Source organism: Manis javanica, chromosome 8, assembly GCF_040802235.1.
Source record: "Manis javanica isolate MJ-LG chromosome 8, MJ_LKY, whole genome shotgun sequence".
Taxonomy (NCBI): domain Eukaryota; kingdom Metazoa; phylum Chordata; class Mammalia; order Pholidota; family Manidae; genus Manis; species Manis javanica.
Genome location: NC_133163.1, coordinates 48,662,787 through 48,679,844, shown reverse-complemented (window position 1 = coordinate 48,679,844; position 17,058 = coordinate 48,662,787). Strand labels below are relative to the sequence as shown.

Here is a 17,058-nt window from a genome sequence, read left to right as displayed (position 1 = left end):
CCTTCACTTATTAGAACAAAATCATTTCTGATGGTGCAAATATTTAAATGTAGAAGGAAAAACTAGAAGAAATGAAAGTTAAATTGTTCCAAAACTGCCTAATAGAAAAACTCCAAGTCCAAAAAAGGGAGGAACAGAGAAAGAAGGGATGACAAATTGATCTAAGAAAAAATTACTTCCACATGGAAAAGTATCATAAGTAGAGCTCAAAAAAGAAATCTTTTACAACATGAAGAGTCACTTCATGTGTACATGGGATTTAATAAAAGACAAAAAACTGACAGAATTGGGTAAAGTAAAAGTAGAGGTCATTAACAGAATATAAAAGTGGTCAAACATTAAAATCACATTATTAAGTGTTTACTGAATTTCTGTTATTCTTTCTGCTGGGGGAAGTATTTAAATATTAGTCAATCATATATGAATGAACTCTAACATTAAATGAGCATCTTTTACAAAACAAGGTAGTAAGAAATTCCAACTTTTCAAACAGTCTTAATTTATCCTTTATTAAATAACATCCTTTGTTATTAACATCATATAATGATGTATTACATATCTGCAATAATATATAATATCCACAATTAATCTTTTGTTAAATAATATATAATGATATATTTTCCTTTTTTATGACTTACTGAGAAGTTAGAATTATAGGATTTAAAATATATACTCATTATTATATGAATTATAGTCAAAGTAAGCCATACCCTCAAGTCAAATGAAAGAAACTGCTATAAAGTCCAGTGCACTCACTGAAGGCCGTGAGGGATAAACATCTGTTTCCTGTGAGAACCCAGACCATTCATTATTTGGACTCTAATTATCCCTCCAACATAATTCAAGTATTTGCTCAAGTGACTCTTCCAGGAAAGGCAAATGCTTGCATAGTTCTGTTATATTCTCTTCTATTTGTTTTAGTGATATTTTGGAGGTCATTTTTATACTTATTAGGTAGAACTTAATAAGAGAAGTCTAAAACTATTATTATAACAATTTCTATTATCAAGGAAAAGAAGGATACTGTCCCTTTCCTGAAATCTAATTTTTAAAGTGTTCCAGCATATATGTTGCCTGAGTAATATCTAATGAATCATACACACAATGATCAAAATTTGAAATGCAAAATCACTGTAACTGCTCAAATTAAGAAATATGCATAATTATGGCTACACAATTACCCTACATGTCTAAGTTTATGAAGGAGAAAGTATATAGATCATCAAATATTCACCTACCTGGTCAAAAATCACTACCCCTCATCCCAATGACATTTTTTGTAGAAATAGAAAAAGCCACTCTAAAATTTATATGTAATCTCAAGGGCCCTCAGATAACCAAATCTTGAAAAAAAATAAAAAGGGATAACTCATACTTTCAGATTTCAAAACTTACTAAAAAGCTATACAATCAAAGTAATATGATACTGGTATGAAGATAGACATACATAACAATGGAATAGAATAAAAAGCCCAGAAACATGCTCTCATATATGTGGTCAAAAAAGACCATTCAATGTGAAAGGACAATCTTTTCAATAAATGGTCTGGGAAAACTGGATATCCATAAGCAAAAGAATAAAGTTGAACCCTTACCTAATACCAATATATATGCCAAAACTATACATAAAAATTATATATAATTTAACTAAAAATGGACCAAAGACTTAATAAAAGACAATCTAGAGGATATGGATAAATTCCTAGAAACATAAATCTTCCAACACAGAATCAGGAGTAGAACAGACCTACTACTACTAATGAACTCTCAACAAAAAAAAATCCAGGACAAGATGGCTTCAAGAGGAATTCTACCAAACATCTGAAGAGTTAATACATATCCTTCACAAACTATTCAAAAAAAAAAACTGAAGAGGAAGGAACTTCCAAATTCATTTTGCAAGGTCAACATTACCGATACCAAAACCAGCCAGACACTACAAAAGAAGAAAAATTCAGGCCAATATAATATCCCCAAGGAACAAAGATCCTAAAATACTCAACAATATATTAGCAAACTGAATTAAAAAATAGACTAAAAGCATCATTTACCATGATCAAGTAGGATTTAGTCTTGTGATGCAAGGATGGCTCAATATCTACAAATCAATATATACCACATTAACAAATGAAAATCATGTGATCATCTCAAAAGGTGCTAGAAAAGATTCTAACAGAATTCAACATTTACTCGTAATAAAGTCTCAACACATGGGTTTACAGGGAACATACTCAACATAATAAAGTCCATATATGACAAATACACCACTAACATCATACTCAGTAGTGAAAGCTGAGAACTTTTCCTGTAAAGTCAGGACAGACAATGATAGACAAGAAAAATAAATAAATTGGTAAGAAAGTAAAACTGCCACTATTTGCAGATGACATGATACTATATATATAGAAAACCCTAAAGACTTCACCAAAAATCAATTAGGATAAATGAATTCAGGATATATATATATCCTGAATTTTGGATATATTCCTCTAAGAAATTGGATATAAAAATATATTCCTCTAAGAAATTTTGGATATAAATTCCTCTAAGAAATATATATATATCCTGAATATACAGAAATCTGTTATAGTTCTGTAGTCAATAATATTGTAATAACTTTTTATGATGACAGATAGCGACTATACTTATTGTGGTGAACATTTTACCATGTGTATAAATGTCGAATCACCAAGCTCTATACACCCAAACCTAGTATAATACAGTATGTCAACTATACTTCAATTAATAAAAATTACGCAAAGGACTTGAACAGACATTTCCTCTAAGAAATATATATATATCCTGAATATACAGAAATCTGTTATAGTTCTGTATATGAATGATGTACTATCAGAAAGAGAAATTTAAAAAACAATCCTATTTACAACTGCATCAAAAAGAATAAAATATCTAGGAATAAATATAAGCAAGAAGGTGAAAAACCTGTACTCCAAAAGTATAAGACATTGATAAGAGAAACAGATGATGACATAAATAAATGGAAATCTATTCCATGCTCACAGATAAGAATTAACATTGGTAAAATCGCCATACTACCCAAAGCAATCTACAGATTCGATGCAATCCCTATCAAAATATCAACATCATTTTTCATAGAACAAATAATCACAAAATTTGTATGGAACCACAAAAGATCCTAAATAGCAAAAACAATTTTCAGCAAGAACAAAGCTAGATGTATCATGTGGCCAAATGTTGAAATGTATTACAAAGCTATAGTAATCAAAACAGTATGATATGGGCACAAAAAAAGATATACAGATCAATGGAACAGAATAGAGAGCCCAGAAATAAACTCACACTTACGTGGTCAATTAATCTACACAAAAGAAGCAAAAATATATGATGGGGAAAGAGAATCTCTTCAATAAATGGGTGTTGGGAAAACTGGACAGCCACACGCAAAAAACGAACTGGATCACTTTCTTACAACACGTATTTTGAGTTGTAAGAATTACAACATTAATTTTTTGAGTCACATCAAGAAACTTATTAAAAGTGGATTAAAGACCTAAAACTTGAAACCATGAAACTCTTAAAAGAAAACATAGGCAGTAAACTCCAGGACGTCAGTTTTAGCAATAATATTTTTTTGGATCTGTCTCCTCAGGCAAAGGCAACAAAAGTAAGAGAAAACAAGTGAGACTACATCAAAATAAAAAGCTTTTGCACAGCAAAGGAAACCATCAAGAAAATGAAAAGGAACCTATTGATTGGGGAAGATATTTGCAAATGATATAGCTGATAAAAATGATATATATAAAAACTCATATAACTCAACACCAAAAACACAAACACCTTGATTAAAATATACACAGAAAATCTGAATAGACATTTTTCCAAAGAAGACATACAGATGGACAAGACACATGAAAAGATACTCGACATCATTAATCATCAGGGAAATACAAATCAAAACCACAATGAGATATCACCTCACACCTGTCAGAATGGCTAGTATCAAAAAGACAAGAAATAGTAAGTGTTGGCAAGGATATGGAGAAAAGGGAACTCCTGTGAACTGCTGGTGGGAATATAAACTGGTGCAGCCACTACAGAAAACAGTATGGTGGTTCCTCAAAATATTAAAAACAATTACTATACAATCCAACAATACCACTCCTGGATATTTACATTAAGAAAACAAAAACCCTAATTCAAAAAGATATATGCACTCGTGTGTTCATTACAGCATTATTTATAACAGCCAAGATACAGAAGCAACTGAGGAATCCATCAATAGATGAATGGATAAAGAAGATGTGGTATATGTATGCAACAGGCTATATATTCCATTGCCATAAAAAAGAACTAAATCTTGCCATTTGTGACAACATGGATAGACCTAGTCGATATTATACTAAATGAAATATCAGACATAGACAAATACCATATGATGTCATTTATATGCGAATCTAAAAAACAAACAAAGGAACAAACAAAACAAACAGAAAATGACTCATAAATACTGAGAACAAACTTGGTTGCCAGTTGTGGGGGGATGGGGATGCATGATTAAGAGAGAAAAACTTGCAGTTATATAAAATAAATGTCACAGGGACATAACGTACAACATAGGGAATGTAGTCAATAATATTGTAATAACTTTTTATGATGACAGATAGCGACTATACTTATTGTGGTGAACATTTTACCATGTGTATAAATGTCGAATCACCAAGCTCTATACACCCAAACCTAGTATAATACAGTATGTCAACTATACTTCAATTAATAAAAATTACGCAAAGGACTTGAACAGACATTTCCTCTAAGAAGATAATCACATGGCTAATAAGCACATGAAATCAAGGTCAACATCGGTATCTTTAGGGAAATGTAAATAAACACTACAATGAGACACACCCTCATATCTATTAGGATGGCTGCTCTAATGAAACAAAAGTAAAGAGTGTTGGCAAGCATTGTGGAAAAATTGGAACTCTTGCACACTATTGGTAGGAATGTAAAAAATGTATAACCACTGTGGAAAACAGTATGGCCTTTCCTCAAAAAATTAAAAATAGAATTACCATATAATTCCACTTCTGGGTTAATATCCAAAAGACTGAAAGCAGGTCTTGAAGAAACATTGTTCATAGCATTATTCACAACAGCTAAAATGTGGAGGCAACCCAAGTGTCCACCAACCAATGAACTGGGTAAGTAAAATGTGGTATATACATTGAATGTAATGTTATTGGTTTGGAAGAGGAAGAAAATCCTGTCAACACAGAGGAACCTTGAGGATATCATTCTAAATGAATAAGCCAGTAACAAAAGGCCAAATATTGTATGATTCCACTTACACGAAGTACCTAGAGTAGTCAAAATCAGAGACAGAAAGGGAACCAGTGTTTGCCAGAAGCTGGAGGTAAGAGGAGAATGGTAAATTATTCTATAATGGATACAGAGTTTCAGTTTTACAGGATAAGAGTTAAGAGATGGGTGGTGGTGATTATAGCACATTACATATATATTTCATATCACTGAACTGTATACTTGAAACTATTTTAGATGTATGTTTTATGTTATGTGTACTTTGCCATAATAAAAAAACTGGAGGAAAAAAAGCTACTGCTCTCATTAGAAATTCTTAAGATAACAAAATAATAAAATTATTGCAGGCTTTATACAGTAGTTTTGTTTCCAAAGGAAATTACTCAGTATGTTCTAAAACAAACAGCCTTCTGACACACAAAGGTGTTAAAAAAAATAAGCATCAGGCTAAGACCAGAGTTATTAAACCTGAATCAATCAGCCAGGGAATAGCTGACATATAAAGTATCACTATACCCCAAATTACCAAATATCATCCCCCAAATCAGTGAATGCTTTCTTAATAAAATTTTCATAAAAGCTAATTGAAGTTCAAATATTTCACTACAACCTGAAAAGAAACTTACTTTAACACTATCAATGTATCTTCCAATTACTGAATGTGCACATTTCAAATTTTATTTAGTAACAAAACTATCACATCAAACTCACCTTTAAATGCCAACCTCCAATGGAATTTAATATAACCATATTGGAGGTATCCTACTGCCCTGACAACATAAAAAGAAGATGTCTTTTGGAGGAAAAGAAACAAGGAAGGAAATAAGGAAAATGATTTTTAAATCCTACCCAAGGAAAGTGTTCAAAGATTGTCTTGAGGGTTTTAATACATACCAGGCTCCAATTTGATAATTTTTACTGCAGCCAACTCTCCTGTATGTATATTTCTGGCCTAAAATGAAAATTAAAAAAATTTTTTAAGTTCATTAATTATATAAAAGTTACTTGGTACTATCTTAATTAGTTGCTGATCAATCATGCTTTTTAACAAAACTAAAAAAACCTTTATTTACAATAAAATGAGTATACTCACTAGAAAAGATACACAAAATTGCCTTTAGTTCCATCATTCAAAAACAATTACAGTTATCATTTTGACGTACTTCATTTAAGTCTTTTCTTTACACTTGAGCTAATATTTTTCTTAAATAAAAAACCTCGTTATATATTTTATAAATATAATCATAGGTCATTAAAGGAAAAAAATTAAATTATGTATCTTACTACCTAGAGGAAAAAAGTTAACATATAATATATATGCTTTCTTTTTTGCCCTGTGTACATATGTGTTGTAGAAGATGATGATGCCATCACAGTCTTCTATAACATGATTTGCAGTGCTGCCTAATTTTCCATTGATAGGCATATAATTTATTTAACTAATCTGTTATTGTTGGAAATTTAGGATTTTAATATTTTACAATGATAAATAGAAGAATAAACATATCTTAGCTTTATATCTATCTATGGCTTTCATTATTTCTTTCAGATAAGTTCCTGGAAGAGAAGCAATTTACCACTTAACAAAACATCATTGACTGACTTACTATAGTTAGTGCTGCAATGATTATCAATGCAAATATTTTAGTACACACCAGAATTTTTTAGTGAGACAACCTATAAGCATATTGTTGGATCAAAAGGTATGTGGGTTTCAGATGAATATATTGCCACATTGCTCTTAAAATTCTCTGAATTTATATACTCATCAACCTTGGATGTCAAATCTATGTCTGCCCAGTTCTATTGCAGATATAAATTTTTACTGTTTTTAAAATAATGTAATTTCTCCATGTCATATAATTTTAAATGGCTATATACACAGCCCATATAATCACTCTCCCTTACTGCTAAACCCTATGGATGTTACAGTCTTTTCATTATGTAGGACTATTTCTTTAAAATGGATCCTAAGGTGTGAAATTACTAGGTCAAACAGTATGAATATGAACATTTAAGGCCATCAACACATATTGCCCAAACTGTTTAAAAGCACTATACCATTATATTGTCATTGCTAATATGAGTGCTCAGTTTCATTGCACCCACTGGTACACCACATGTGGAAATGCAACTGAATAATTTACAACATCTTTCATTTATTATATTCAACTTAAATATAAACTTTCACACTTGGTATAAAAAATAAAGAGCATAGCCAGTTTGAAAAAGACAGATGCACCCCTATGTTTATTGTTGCACTATTTACAATAGGCAAGATATGGAAGCAACCTAAATGTCCATCAGTAGATGAATGGATAAAGAAGATGTGGTACATATACACAATGGAATATTACTCAGCCATAAGAAAAAAACAGATCCTATCATTTGCAACAACATGGATGGAGCTAGAGGGTATTATGCTCAGTGAATAAGCCAAGTGGAGAAAGACAAGTACCAAATGATTTCACTTATCTGTGGAGTGTAAGAACAAGGGAAAACTGAAGGAACAAAACAGCAGCAGAATCACAGAACCCAAGAATGGACTAACAGTTACCAAAGGAAAAGGGACTGGGGAAGATGGGTGGGAAGGGAGGGATAAGGGTGGGGAAAAAGAAAGGGGGCATTACGATTAGCATGTATAGTGTGGTGGGGGGCACAGGGAGGGCTGTGCAACACAGAGAAGACAAGTAGTGATTTTACAGCATCTTACTATGCTGATGGACAGTGACTGTGAAAGGGTATGTGGGGGGTGGGACTTGGTGAAGGGGGAAGCCTAGTAAACATAATGTTCTTCATGTAATTGTAGATTAATGATACCAAAATAAAAAAAAATAAGGAGCATAGGATAAAACAGGAAGGATGATTATACTAATTTGCTGGATTAAATAAGTCACATTATAAGAAGAGGAAAACAAAAAGTGAAAGGAAGAGAAGAATGACAAAGAATGTACGTAAGAAAGCCTCAGAAGGGATACTTTAAGAAAGGATGTACATATAGTGAGAAAAAGAATAGAATGGGGGAGAGGGATATAGGAAGAAAGTCACAAACAGAAAGGAAGAAAAGTATTTTCTACAGCATAAGTCTCAAATATTTTTTTGATAAGTTCACATTTTCCTCATCTACAGGGTAATGAGGGGTCTCGAGAAAGGAGGACACATTTAAAGTTTTCTCCATCTATAGTGACCCCCTCCTCAACTGCAAATACAGTTAGAGAAATGGGAGCAGGACAACATGAAGTCTCATACCATTCCTACCCTTTCCTCTTCTTGCCCTTGGACAAAAGAATTCTCTCATAGCCTCAGATCTTGTCCCAGTTCCTAAAATCTTTCAGCACTGTATGCTCACTTATGTTAAAGAAAGTTATGTGCATATAGATTTAGGCTGTCCACAGCTCAACATTTCACATGCTAGTGAGACTGAAGTATAGAGGACATGGCCAGAGGTTACAGAATAAATAATTGACATCCAGAGACTCTTGTTCAATGGCTATAAGATATGTGCTATAAGACAAATTCCATTAAAATGATGGAAATTATAATGCCTTATTAGCTTAACATGATTTTCATATTCATTACCAAGTTCTAGTTAAATACAAAAATATATATTTCAGTAAAGATAAGTGACTTGCCAAAGACTATCCTACTGGACAGAGGCAAGAGCCAAAAGTCAGAACTCAAGAACTTTATTCTAATGTTCAGATTTTACTGTTCTTTTCAATATATGAGAATTCTCTTTTTCCTTTTTAAATTCAATGAGTACTAGAGGAAGTATTAATTATAATAAAAGTATTTTTAACAGATCTGATCTCAGGGGTGACTTGTTGAAAATAAGTTAACAGACTCATCTCTATGCTGCATATAAGGGACTCATTTCAGACACAAAGACATACAGATTGAAAGTGATGGGATGGAAAAAGATAGTTCATGAAAATAATAGGGAGAAAAAGCAGGAGTTAGTAGTATTTATATCAGACAAAACTGATTTCAAAACAAGGAGAGTAACAAGAGACAAAGAAGGACATTCCATAATGATAAAGGGACAGTCGAACAAGAGGATATCACCATTATATCTATTACCCAATAAAAAGCACCTAAATATATAAAACAAATACTAACAGAATTAAAGGAAGAAATAGATTGCAAACACATTCATTTTAGGAGACTTTAACACACTACTCACTCCAAAAGACAGATCAACCAGACACAAAATAAATAAGGAGACAGAGGCACTGAACAATACATTAGAACAGTTGGACTTAACAGACATCTACAGAACATTCCACCCAAAAGCAGAAGGACACATATTCTTCTCATGTATACACAGAACATTTTCCAGAACAGATCACATACTAGGCCTCAAAAGGAGCCTCAATAAATTACAAAAGATACCAAGCAACTTCTCAGACCACAATGGTATGAAACTAGAAATAAATTATACAAAGAAAACAAAAAAGGCTACAAACACATGAAGGCTAAACAACACGCTTCTAAACAATCAGTGAAGCAATGAACAAATTAAAACAAGAGATTAAACAATATAGAGAGACAGATGAAAACAACAACCAAACAGCTCAAAACCTGTGGGATGCAGCAAAGACAGTTCTACAAGGAAAGTACATGGCAATACAGGCTTATGTCAAGAAACAAAAACAATCCCACATAAACGGTCTAAACTCACAACTAAAGAAATTAGAAAAAGAACAAATGAAGTCCAAAGTCAGTAGAAGGAGGGACATAATAAAGATCAGAGCAGAATGAAATAAAATAGAGAAGAATAAAACAATAGAAAAAAAATCAATGAAACCAGGAGCTGGTTCTTTGAGAAAATAAACAAAATAGATAAAACCCTATCCAGACTTATCAAGAAAAAAAGAGAGTGTACACACATAAACAGAATCAGAACTGAAAAGGGAAAAATCACAACAGACACCACAGGTATACAAAGAATTATAAGAATTATTAGAGAATACTATGAAAAATTGTATGCCAATAAATCAGACACCCTAGAAGAAATGGACAACTTCCTAGAAAAATAGGACAACCCTCCAAGCTTAACCAGGAAGAAACAGAAAATCTGAACAGACCAATTGAAAGCAATGAAATCAAAATGGTCATCAAAAAACTACCAAGAAAAAAATTCCCAAACCAGATGGCTTCACAGATGAATTTATCAAACATTTAAAGAGCCCATCCTTCTTAAAGTATTGCAAAAAGTAGGAGAGAAGGGAATACTTCCAAACTCATTCTATGACACCAGCATCACCAAAACCAGACAAAGATACCACAAAAAAGAAAATTACAGACCAATCTCCCTGATAAACATAGTTGCAAAAATACCCAACAAAATATTAGCAAACCAAATTCAAAACTACATCAAAATGATCATCCATCATGACCAAGTGGGATTTATTCCAGGGATGCAAGGATGGTACAATATTCTTAAATCAGTAAGTATCATACATCACATCAATAAAAAAAGGACAAAATCATATGATCATCTCAATAGATGCTGAAAAGCATTTGACAAAATTCAACATCCATTCATAATAAAACCTCAAAACAAAATGGATATAGAGGGTATACACCTCAATATAATAAAGCCCATATATACCACAAACCCACAGCCAACATTGCACTTAATAGCAAAAAGATGAAAACTTTTCCTCTAAGATCACGGACAAGACAAGGATGCCCACTCGCACCACTTTTATTCAGCATAGTACTGGAGGTCCTAGCCATGGCAATCAGACAACACAAAGAAATAAAAGGCATCCAGATTGGTAAGGAAGAACTTAAACTGTCACTGTGTGAAGATGACAGGATATTATACATAGAAAACCCAAAAGACACCACCAAAAAACTATCAGAACTAGGACCTGAATTCAGCAAAGTTGCAGGATACAAAATTAACAGAGAGAAGTCTGTTGCATTCCTATATACTAATAACAAAGTAGCAGAAAGAGAAATCAGGAAAACAACTCCATTTACAATTGCATCAAAAAGAATAAAATACCTAGGAATAAACCTACCCAAGGAAGACACCAATAAATGGAAATCTATCCCATTCTCATGGATAGGAAAAATTAATATTGTCGTAATTACCATCCTGCCTAAAGGAATCTACAGATTCAATGCAATCTCTATCAAAATACTAACAGCATTCTTCAATGAACCAGAACAAATAGTTTTAAAATTCATATGGAACCACAAAAGACCCCAAACAGCCAAAGCAATCCTGAGAAACTAGAAAAAAACAGCGGGGATTACGCTTCCACTGCAAGCTCTACTACAAAGCAACAGTAATCAAAACAATTTGGTACTGGCAAACAAACAGACCAATAGATCTGGAATAGAATAGGGAGCCCAGATATATACCCATACATATATGGTCAATTAATAGATGATAAAGTATCCATGAACATACACTGGGGAAAAGACAGCCTCTTCAACAACTGGTGTTAGCAAAACTGAACAGCTACATGTAAGAGAATGAAACTGGATTATTGACTAACTCTAAAACTAAACTCTAAATGGATGAAAGATCTGAATGTAAGTTATGAAACCATAAAACTCTTAGAAGAAAAGATAGGCAAATATCTATTGAATATTAACATAAGCAACTTTTTCCTGAACAAGTCTCCTCAGGCAAGGGAAACAAAATCAAAAGTGAATAAATGGGACTACATCAAACTAAAAAGCTTCTGTACAGCAAAGGACATCATCAGCAGAACAAAATGGTATCCTATAGTATGGGAGAATATATCTGTAAGTGATTTATCCAATAAGTGGTTAACATCCAAAATATATAAAGAACTCATACTCCTCAACACCCAAAAAACAAATAACCCTATTAAAAAATGGGGAGGACCTAAATAGACATTTCTCCAAGGAAGAAATACAGATGGCCAACAGGCACATGAATAGATGCTCCACATCATTAATCATCAGGGAAATGTAAGCCAAAGCCACAATGAGATAACACCTCACACCAGGTAGGATGTCCAGCATCAAAAAGACTAAGAACAACAAATCCTGGCGAGGATGTGGAGAAAGCAGAACCCTCCTACACTGTTGGTGGGAATATAAATTGTTGCAACCATTGTAGAAAGCAATATGGAGGTTCCTCAAAAAACTAAAAATAGAAACAGTATTTGACCCAGTAATTCTACTCCTAGGAATTTACCCAAAGAAAACAATATCCCTGATTTGAAAAGACATATGCACCACTATGTTTATCACTGCACTACTTAACAACAGTCAAGATACGGAAGCAACCTAACTGTCCATCAACAGATGAATGAATAAAGAAGATGTGGTACATATACACAATGGAGCATTATTCGGCTATAAAAAGAAATGAAATACTCCCATTCGCAACAACATAGACAGACAGAGGGTACTATGCTCAGTGAAATAAACCAGGCGGAGGAAGACAAATACCAAATGATTTCACTTATTTGTAGAGTATAAAAACAAAGAAAAACAGAAGGAACAAAATAGTAGCAGACTAACAGAAATGGAGAAGGGTCTAGTGGTTACCAAAGAGAAGGGGTTGGGGTAGGTGGGGTGGGGAGGAAGAAGGGAATTAAGGGGCACAATAATTCACAATTACAATATAGGTTGGTCATGGGGAAGGCAGTATAGCATGGAAAAGACAAGTAATGACTCTATAGCATCTTACTAAGTTAGTTAATGGACAGTGACCTCACGGGAGGGGGTGAGGACTTGATAATATGGGTGAATGTTGAACCACTGTTGTGTATTTGAAACCATCATAAGACTGTATATCAATGATACCTTAATAAAAAATAAAATAAACTAACAAAGGAATCATCTTTTACCTTATCTCCTATGATGATTTTCAATGTAACAGAATGTGGACTCTTACATATTTAATGTCTTAATGTAAAAATTTGAAAATTGAACTTGATCCAAGGAAAAATATTACTGATTAATTTAAGCATTCTGAAAAAAGTTAACACATAAAAATCAGTGGACTTCCAACATGTTTAAAATCTATCATATAGGTTGGGATAAATATCAAGTAACAAGACTCAGTCAATTCTTCTTTTAAGGCTATTACATCATAATCTAGCAAACATATCTACTTCTATCCCTAAATGTCAGTACATTTCCTGGTTTTCCTTCTTTCCCTATCCTCCTAAGTGATAATCCAAAAAATTTCACTGGAATCCTACAGAAAACAGAAAAACATCTATGAACACACAGTGGAAGTTTACATATTGGAAAGAAAGATTTAAATATAAGAGAGTGACAGTTGAACCATTCAAAGCTCTAAAATTCAATATTTAACTCATGTGACAATGATACATACTGATAAATCTCTAACAACAAAATATCTTCAGGCTATTCATTATTGCAGTTTTCCAAGCAGAACAGGCCTTAGGGGCAATGCATTCTGCCAGTAACTGGAAACCAAAAGAAAATATGAGTCTATACTTCCCAATTACAGGCAAACAAGTGCCAACAACATGAAAAGACCTCATGAGATTCTCTGAGATTTTATAACAATTAATTCTGGTTTTAGGCAGACTAATCAGAAGCAAATGACTTGGTCTCTAGTTTGAAGACATTGTTCTCATTCTGGTACATTCTCCTTCTGCTGTCCTTCTCCCCTCCCACATAGCCTAGTGAATTTAGACTTCTTTAGAATGCAATTTAGATATTACCTACTCCAGGAAGTCTTGCCTGGTTAAGTGTGACTGACTAGATTAAAGTGTGTTTTCTTCTTAGCTCTAGGCATAATTCTTTGAAGGTCTGTGCCACAAGCAGGTAGATGCTCTCTAAATTTGTTCAACGGACAGTTACGACTGTAGAAAGGTTATTACTCTCTTTACTTAAAAAAAAGGAGTAAAATATTAAAATCCTCTGTAACTAGGAGGTGCTATGAAATTGACAATATACTGCTTTAAATGGTCTTACTTTTTTCATTTATGCTGATTTATTTTCAATTTGTATTAATATGAATTCAATGAAGCATTTTGGAAAAATATTTTATTTGTAAAAAATTACTACAAAATAATTATTTTGTTTTTAAAAATTCAAATAATACAAAATAAACAAGAGATGATGGTCCCCCTCCATCAACCTCATCTGTCTTAGTTAACTACTGTTAATAGTTTAGAGTACATCCCTCCAGATTTTTAGTTAGGTTGATTCTTAAGAACACATACACTAACAGTTGGTCAATTTCTGACAAAGTTAAACATAGTCTTACCATATGATACAGCAATCCCCACTTCTAGGCATTTCCCCAATTAAGTTAAAAAATTATGTCCACACAAAACCTTAGAATATTATTTAGTAATAAAAAGAAATGAGCCATCAAGCCATGAAAAGATACAGAGGAACCTCAAATACATATTGCTAAGAGAAAGAAGTGAGACTGAAAGGCTATTATATCACAATCTAGCAAACATATCTACTTCAATGCCTAAATGTCAGTACATTTCCTGGTCTTCCTTCTTCCCCCATGCCATATGAGTTCAACTATATGATATTCTGGAAAAGGCAAAACCTGTAGAGAGAGTGAAAAGGTAATGGTTGCCAGGGGTTCGGGCAGAGAGCAATGAGTAGGTAAAGCATGGGATTTTTTTGGGTGACAAAACTATTTTGTATGAAACTGTAGTGGTGGATACATGTCATTATATCTCTGTCAAAACCCACAGAACTGTAGAACACAACAAATGAACCTTAAATATTGTTCAGTAATTGTAATTAATGTACCACACTAATGCAATACGTCAATATGAAGGGAAACTGTGGGGTAGGGGGATAGATGAATGTAACTCTATGTACTATCTGCTGTATTATTCTATAAATCTAAAACTGTACTAAAATTAAGTCTTAATTATTTTTAAAATAATACATATAAAATTATTTTTAAGCATATACTTTCAGACACATTTTTTAATCAATTTTATGATTAGAAACAACACAAATACGTTGTGCCTCAATTTCATAGAACCAAAATGAAGATGCAAGGACCAAGGACACGTGGGTTTTTTTTAGAGATTCTGAGGTACTCACAGAAAGAGGATTCATTGGAGGATCTGCACAACAATCACAGAGCCACATGAAATAAAGATGGTATTTTACAATTCAGCTGCACCAGACAGAAGCCAAAATACATTTTATGTAGTTTACAGAAGTAAAAAGTAAATGAGCTACAACTCTCACTTGATAGGATAAATTCTTAAATGTCAGTCTCCATTTTGAAGAAGTATTTGTTTTCTCTAAAGGAAGGAACTGATAGGCAAATGTTAATAGTCTGTAATCTTCCAGCTGGATTTTTAAAACAGAAAGCAGTACCAGGCTCTTTTATAATAAAAGGCAAAGAGGCTTTCAGAAAAAAAGATCTTCTAAACAGAGACTTTACAGATTCAATTTACTTTCAGAAATTTAGCTACACAATTTTCACACTATAATCCAGAAGAGTCGTACATGATACTGGTTTTTGTAACCTAACATTTCCCTCCAACAAGTTAAATATGATATTCTCAAATATTTTTGTTTTTAACTTTAACACACAAGAATTTGAACACCCTGAATTATGTTTACAAAAGGAATAGAAGTACCACAACACTTCCTCAAAAAGGATCTAAATACATTTTTGATTCCTATTCATTTGAGTAGCTTATTGGTATTCACTAATATTCAGATTTAGAAGTATACAAAATACCCAGAAAGCTAATAAAGTATTTAACTGTAATACATCTGTTACTTAACTCTTGTTAACTGGGAATTTACATTTAAATTATTAATCAGGAATTTTAATTTAAATTACTGGATGGAAAAAGACTAATAATAAATGGGATCAATGTTACTATAAAATCCAGAAAAAAAGTCTTTGCAGTTAAATTAAGTTTCTATTCTCATTGCCAGTGCATTTTCCTGTAATCTCTTCATTAATATTTCCAAGTCAATTTACTACTGGAAAACTATTTTAACTCAAACTCTCCTACCTTGCATTTTTAATTATTAGTAAAAAATTACCCTTAGATCTCCACTTACTCACAAAAAAAGTAAAGATGCTGCTCTTCCTCACTAAGCCATTTGTAATTCAAAAATACTGTGCAGGTGCCAGTTTTATCAGCCATGAACTTTCCCACGTGCTATGAAATTTTTCATGCAACTAAAATATAATGAAAGGAAAAGTCTTGTGTCTTGACATTTTACCTATTTATTTTCAATAAAGAATAGGAAGATATGATTTATTGCACAGTACATCTCAACAGCCATGAAGTTAAAAAAATTTTAAACCAGGGTTAAAAATAAAACTGGCAAGTAATGACAATTATCTAAAAGCTATTGACAACCCAGCCAGTCACCATGAAGATAAAAGAGGTCAGCTTTTGTATCCCACTTTACTGTTCTTCCAATCAGGCCCAGAGTCCTATCCCCAATTAACTTCCTTCCAGCATATTTTTGGAGTCACAAAACTTCCATGAAGCCAGGTGTGGGCATGGATTTTGAATATGCCCTTCCTCCAAAAATATTCTTAGTATAAAAACAGAAAATCCAGACATCTCAATATTTAACAAACTATCTCTAGTGGCCAAGTGGGTATTCCTCAGGGTCAGAATTATGCATCACAGATTTAAAGAGATAAACTGTAACACCCAAGTAGAAAGAAGGCATCTGTAAGTTTGAAGAATGCATTGTGGCTGGTTCATCCACTAATGAAGTTCATCCAGAAGAAAGAAGTAAACAGTCAATTATGTCATAGGCTAT

The 17,058-nt window shown here is 32.8% G+C and overlaps 1 protein-coding gene across 3 annotated transcripts in view; it reads right to left on the bottom strand.

The window, feature by feature from the left end:
• Positions 1 to 17,058, bottom strand: part of MAP4K5 (mitogen-activated protein kinase kinase kinase kinase 5) — a 159,231-nt gene that overhangs the window by 117,701 nt on the left and 24,472 nt on the right. For all 3 annotated transcript variants that reach the window (XM_073211277.1, XM_037016627.2, XM_073211278.1), the window contains exon 3: positions 6,196 to 6,253. In XM_073211277.1, coding sequence (XP_073067378.1) covers positions 6,196 to 6,253 — 58 coding nt within the window. The remainder of the gene's footprint in view (positions 1 to 6,195; positions 6,254 to 17,058) is intronic.